The sequence below is a fragment of the Gossypium hirsutum genome, chromosome A07 (assembly GCF_007990345.1).
Source record: "Gossypium hirsutum isolate 1008001.06 chromosome A07, Gossypium_hirsutum_v2.1, whole genome shotgun sequence".
Lineage (NCBI taxonomy): Eukaryota > Viridiplantae > Streptophyta > Magnoliopsida > Malvales > Malvaceae > Gossypium > Gossypium hirsutum.
In genome coordinates, this window is record NC_053430.1 from 13,488,809 (window position 1) to 13,495,176 (window position 6,368).

Genomic DNA, 6,368 nt, shown 5'->3' on the forward strand with positions numbered 1-6,368 from the left:
GCCCAAAATAGCCTAAGCCCATGAAATCGCTTATGGTGGTCTCTACGATCAAATGCCCATGTTTCACGCGTTCGGGTTACCACACGAGCGAGCGCACGCTCATGTAGTGTCAATAGTCATACTTTTCTGGCTTTTGTCGATCTATGTTTATTGCGGTGTGGTTACACACCTGGTTGCGAAAACGTGCGAATTAGCCCACGTGCACTCCAACCTATTACAAAAGAAGCTTCAGTTAAAAACCTAACAAATGAGATGAAAGAAACCCTAACCATAACTTGTTGGAGAGATTACCTACTATCGCCTCAATCGATCACATTCAAACCATTGCAAGAAGTCGCTCACAATCCTTAAAGACCACCTGCACCCTAATCGCAACTTGTTAACTATAACCCCACATGCAAACCATTGAATCAAGTCTATTGTAACTTACCGAATGGGCTAAGCCAGAAAAGGAGAAAAGCAATTCGGCCCACACCCAACAAAAGCCGAAAACCAAGATTCGATAGAAGGAAGGCTGACACAACCACTTTTCTAGTAAAACAAAATTGGTAACATAGAAGGGTGTTAGGTAAAATAGATTATCACAATAGAAAGAGGGAAGAAAACAATAACTGAGCATTCAAACCTAAGATGAGATATTCGGCTAACCAACACAAAAGTGCAAAGAGAAGAGAACCGAAAGAACAATATGAGAGGAAGTGTATTCAGTTTTTACAATACAAGAAGAGATGCTTGATAAAAGCCAAAGGAAATGAGAGAAAAGAGAAAAGGATATTCGACCTCTGCTCCAAAGAAGATAATGACATCACAAAAACGATTGAAAGGGAAAAAATGGTATTCAGTTAAGAGTACAAGGATGAGCATGCTAGGTAGAATAGTAGATGAAAAGAGATTCGGCTAACAGTAGAGAAATGGTTAAAAAGGAAAACAAAACTGAAAAGAATGTAGAAGGAGAAAAGCACCCAAATGGTCACACTCAGAATTCGGCTACCAAACAAAACCTCAACCCAAAGAAAGAAAAGGTGCAAAAAGGAGAGCAAAAACCCACACAATTTTGGCACTAAGAGTCTATGACTGAATTTGCCTAATGGGAATCTACAACAAGCTGAACAGTTGAGGAGAATCCCACTTTGGCACCACCATCCCTACTCTTTGATCCACTTCTCGAATATCTCCCTAAATCTCTCCTCTAGTCCCTCAACTGACCAATTCAATCCCCTTTCAAACTCCTCCTAAAATTCGGCCACACACTCCCCCCCTCAAACACTCCAATTGTCCACTTGTTTCAGAGTTCTACTGATACTCAACTTCCTACACGGCACAACAGCAAAAAGACACCCCTTGTGTGTAGTAGGACTCGAACTCAAGTCCCTTAGCATTAGTAACATGCCATTATCCCTTGGACCAACAAGCTTATTATGACTTGATATCCCCACACACATTTAAAAACCCACTATCCAAAACCCAGGGTTTTATTCAAATTTAACAAAAATTTTACTAAAACCTCTCCACACACATTTAAAAACCCACTATCTAGAACCCACGGTTTTATTCAAATTTAACAAAAATTTTGCTAAAACCCAAGTTTGAACCCAGGACTTCCCACACTTCTCAGGCACTTAACCACTAAAGCAAGCAAGCATGAACGCAACATAACATACAGATTTAAATGCTTAGATTTTGGGGCGTTATAACATAAAGAAAAGATTTGCACATCTTATTTGCTTTCTGTAGAGCACGACCTCATTTTCAAGTCAGTATATAGTGTACTCACCTTGCTCACCACAATGTCGATTATGTGACCTTTTCCTTGCCTTTGTCTCTTCTTGTCTATGCTCCTCTAGTATTTTCAGCTTCGCATGAACAAATACACATCACATATTGTCTAAAACAATTTAATTCATTCTCTACTCAACAACAGCCCACTACTTACGTTATCTCTTGCAGATTTTTATTGTTCTAATGCTTACCCCATTTCCTAACATTTAACCCTCCTAACTTACATATATTTGTAGATCTAGACTGTTAATTAAATGTTAATCTCACTTAACCCTTTCCTTTAAGAATCAATTACTATTCATCATCTCCTCATGAATGAAATCATTTTAAACAATATTTCTTAGCTTTGCCAGCTTTAATCCACCATTTTCATGACGTCAGATCATAAAAAAACAAAGATTATTTATATTTCCTAACTAAGTTATAGATACTTTAGTCAAAAGCATTTCATGCAGATTTAATATGAAAATAGATTGTTTACTTTCGATCTTACTATCCTTCATAACTCTTGAGTGGTCCGCTCAATAACCAAACCAAAGTTTAAGAAGAAAAATTTGGTGTTTTAGTTGAGAATATAAAAAAGAAAATGGTGTTTGGAGGAAAATTAACTTCCAGATGCAACAGCTTTTGAAATCAAGAAAGTGTAAAAAGAAAGAAAATAATAAAACAAAAAGGAAATTAAAACATGAGGAGCAAATAGGGAATGATGGCTTATATAGCCAAATTCATTTATAAAGTTTGTTTATTTATCCTATAGATCCCTCCTAATTCTATCATTGTTTTAATAAATCCCCCACTAACCATTAGTCCAAATTTACCTATTTAAGTTATCTACTTTCACTATTATTCCTATTTAGTCCTAATTAGTAATGTGATTTATATTCTCTATTTTTAATCTATAATTTAATGTCAATACTATCGCCCCGGTTTCCAGGATGTGGCAATCTAAGGTTGGGATAAAAATGAGTAGGTATGGTTAAAATTAATACATACCTACAGGGCCAAAAATTATACAATAAAGTGTTGCAAAGATCGGGAAAGGTATGGGTGCAAACACTGCTCCAAATTTTCCTGCACAAAATATCATATATGTTAGGATTAAATCACTATTTGGATCTAATTTAATAATTTTTTTACATTGGAGTCTGAACTTTTTTTTTCCCAAAGTTAGGTTCTGAGCTTAGTAAATTGTTCTCGCATTGAGACCTAAATTAGGTAATTGTTCCCATTTTGGGGCTTGAACTTTTTTTTGTCCAAGTTAGTCCTTGAACTTGGCAATTGTTCCCACATTGGGGCATGAACTCTAGGGTATTTAAAGACTAACTTGAACAAAAAAAATTCAAACCCAATGTGAGAAAAACTACAAAATTCAGGGTTTAATTTAGATAAAAAAATTTAGGCGCCAAAGTAGAAACATATGTCAAATTTAAGGTTTAGGGTTCTACAATATGGGAAAAATTGTCAAGTTCAGATCTCAAACAGTAATTTAACCCTTTATATTACCTGAGTATTTATTTCTTTTCAACATATATTCAGATATGAATATAAGTATGATTGTTCAAATATATATATATAAAGATCGAGCATATCAATGTTGGAAATATACCAAATATAAAGAAAAGCATCATGAAGCTAGCAGTTATCTAATCAACTCGATGACTTCCAACTAGGGTTAATCCTCGGAGTCTGACGTTTTCCCTGAAACATAACTATGATATCAACATGGGAAAATATTACAACACTAGCAGCTTACACCAATGGCTGGTCTGAAAGCATATCTTACACGAAAACCGTAGAACTGGTGATCGTTCCGAATAGTCCATTAAGCATTATCTAAACCCCTAGCAAAATTATTACAGAAATCAACCATCTAGCAAACATATATATGTATGTATAAATGCATTCATTTAATAGATTTCCAATGAGGGATTGGTCCTTATTGTAAGGCCAACGACGCCTTAAGTTTGAGTTTCATAATGTTTGAGTTTAATGTAGGGAGGATTTTCTTTGGCTATACGATGGTTTTTGGGTAACTTGTTCTCGATTTTTCCTCACGACAGGCTTGTTTGATTGATAGTTATCTTAAACTGTCCTACCTGCCAGCCAATTCCATGCCTTAGTACGTAAGCTCGAGGAGGAGTCACTAATTTGTTGCAATGACGGGTCGTTTATTATATAGGCTATTAGGATAACATAAGCATAAGAACCTCCAATATCTATTTACATCATTGTTCCAAAAAGTGCTTGGAGAATCGTGTTATCATTAAAAAATTTGGTTGTTACGTTTATTTTTTTATCCACTTCGTCACTTGAATTTGAAAATTAAATTCCTTTTGGTCTTTGAATTTAAGGTATTATCTTTTAAAATTTAAAAATTTTCTATAAACTTTCAAGCGGTGATTGCATTCAGTGTCAATAATTGAACAAGTGGTTGAACAGGTTAAACCATCCATTTTTTATTCAACCAATTTGATGGATTCCATCGCCAAACATTTTATACAACTTTCAAAACTTTTAATATTGACATAATAGAATGTTCGCTCTCATCATTTATACATTGTGTCAATTTGATCTTGATTCCAAAATATTCAACTCCCTAACATTTATATAGTGCAATTTTGTATTTTTTTTTTACAGTTTTGCCTTTTTTTGTAGTATTCAAGGTTAAATTTAAAACAATAGGAAAATATAAAATTATTCTATTAAATTTTTAGATTTTATTTTAATATATTTTGGATCAAATTTAATTCATAAATTTATTTTTTTAGCTTTTAAGGTGAAGGAGTCATAAAAAAAATCAAATTATACAATGTGTAAAAGTTAAAGGTTATTTTTAGAATTAAAACTAAATTGATACAATGTATAAATATTGAGGATTAAAATTTTTATTATGCCAGTTTTCTAAATTAAAAAAAATTAGGTAAATAAAAAACAAAATAATTAAATAGTATCTGGTTCATTAGTATTTTAATAGTAATTACATCGTAAGCCAAAATGCATAAAATGTTATCACATTGCAATATTTTTTTGTTGAAGTGTATTTTTAAAAATAATTAAGTTTAAGAAAATATTCTTAATAACATGGAATGTAAAACAAAACAAAATTTGTTTGCAAAATAAAAATAATTATAGGAGTTACAACCTCATCAAAAATATTTATACCTATGCTATTGATTAAGCGGCCGGGGTAGGTTTTGCTGCGATAGGGGCGGAACATGCAGCTGGATTTTTTTTACCACTAACTTTAGGCTTCACATTCGAACATTGTGATACTGCAGGTCCAGTCGGTCCACTGAGCGTAATTTGAATGTTGGCAAGTTCCACATTTTCATACGGCAAAGTAGCTCTGCAAATAATCTTGACAGCTTCTGGAAGTGCCGAAGTGCCGTGAATGTTTTTGAAACTAATGTTGCTTAGCTTAACTTTTGGTTCTTCCTGCATCAACAAAATAATGACTCAATGACCGATTAACTCTTTTTGCTCTCTTATGATTTTCATAAATATGTACATACATTTATTTTGCATTTGTTCCATGGGTAATATTTCTGATCAATTATAATAGGAGAACTGACATTGGTCACGGTAATATCCTCAAAGTGAATGTTTGAACAAGTGCAGGGTTCAGCACCTGGCCAACTTTTGATTCTAACACCATTTGAAGTATTAGTCAAGGTGCAATTTTTTACTGTAACTCCATCAACGGGTTCTTCATTTTTAAACAATCCAAGACGACCAATACTGATACCATGTCCTGGTCCACAATTTACTCCATTGATAACCAAATTTTTGGAACCATCCCCAATTGAAACACAATCATCACCAGTTTTTATCTCTGTGTTAAGAACATTAACCCCATCTGATCTCCCGATGTGAATCCCATCTGTGTTTGGGCTTTCTCCAGGTGCAGATACGGTGAAATGTTCGAAAGTAATGTTTTTACATCCTAGATGTAACACCCCGAAACCGTGGCCGTCACCGGGGTCGAACACGAGGTGTTATCTAGCTTAGTTCATCACTTATACGGCTCAAACAATTTATTTAAAACTCCCAGACAGGCTGTCAATCTGCGTTATAGTCACTTAAAAATTCGTATCTTGAGTTCTGAAACTCAAAATCCAATTCTAAAAATTTTTCCTGAAACTAAACTCATATATCTATCTATTAAAATTTTTCCACAATTTTTGATTGGTCCAATTAGTACAGTTTATTAGTTAAAGTCTCCCCTGTTTCAGGGTTCGACTACTCTGACCTCTGTGTATTACGAACCAGATATCTCCCTGTACAGAGACTCAATGACCATGTCGTTTGTCCCTAATAAAACTAGACTCAATAAGGAATCTATACATATAAAGTATGACTTCTAATTATCTTTTTAGAATTTATGGTGAATTTACAAAGTCGGAACAGGGGATCCAGAAATCGTTCTGGCCCTGTTTCACAAGGTTTTAAATATCTCATGCAATATAGCTCATATACTATTTTTACTTCTTCCATGTGAAAATAGACTCATCAAGCTTCAATTCCATAATTTATTCATTATTTAATTCCATTTCTAATATTTTTAGTGATTTTTCAATTTCACATCACTA

The 6,368-nt window shown here is 33.8% G+C and overlaps 1 protein-coding gene across 1 annotated transcript; it reads right to left on the minus strand.

Moving 5' to 3' along the window:
• Positions 1–4,953: 4,953 nt before the first annotated feature.
• On the minus strand, positions 4,954–6,079 carry LOC107895829 (polygalacturonase). The gene is made up of 3 exons (XM_016821047.1): positions 6,046–6,079; positions 5,352–5,722; positions 4,954–5,214 (listed from the first exon to the last, which is right to left on the minus strand). Exons 1-3 carry the CDS (start codon positions 6,077–6,079, stop codon positions 4,954–4,956), a joined length of 666 nt encoding a protein of 221 aa, XP_016676536.1.
• Positions 6,080–6,368: the final 289 nt, after the last annotated feature.

What these genes read in the sequence shown, in the direction of transcription:
- LOC107895829 (XM_016821047.1), bottom strand. Translation starts at nt 6,079, where the DNA reads ATGGTCATTGAGTCTCTGTACAGGGAGATATCTG. An exon ending in TCTGTACAGGGAGATATCTG is followed by an intron (nt 5,723 to 6,045) that starts GTTCGTAATACA and finishes TGTTACATCTAG; the next exon opens with GATGTAAAAACATTACTTTC. An exon ending in AGGATATTACCGTGACCAAT is followed by an intron (nt 5,215 to 5,351) that starts GTCAGTTCTCCT and finishes TTGTTGATGCAG; the next exon opens with GAAGAACCAAAAGTTAAGCT.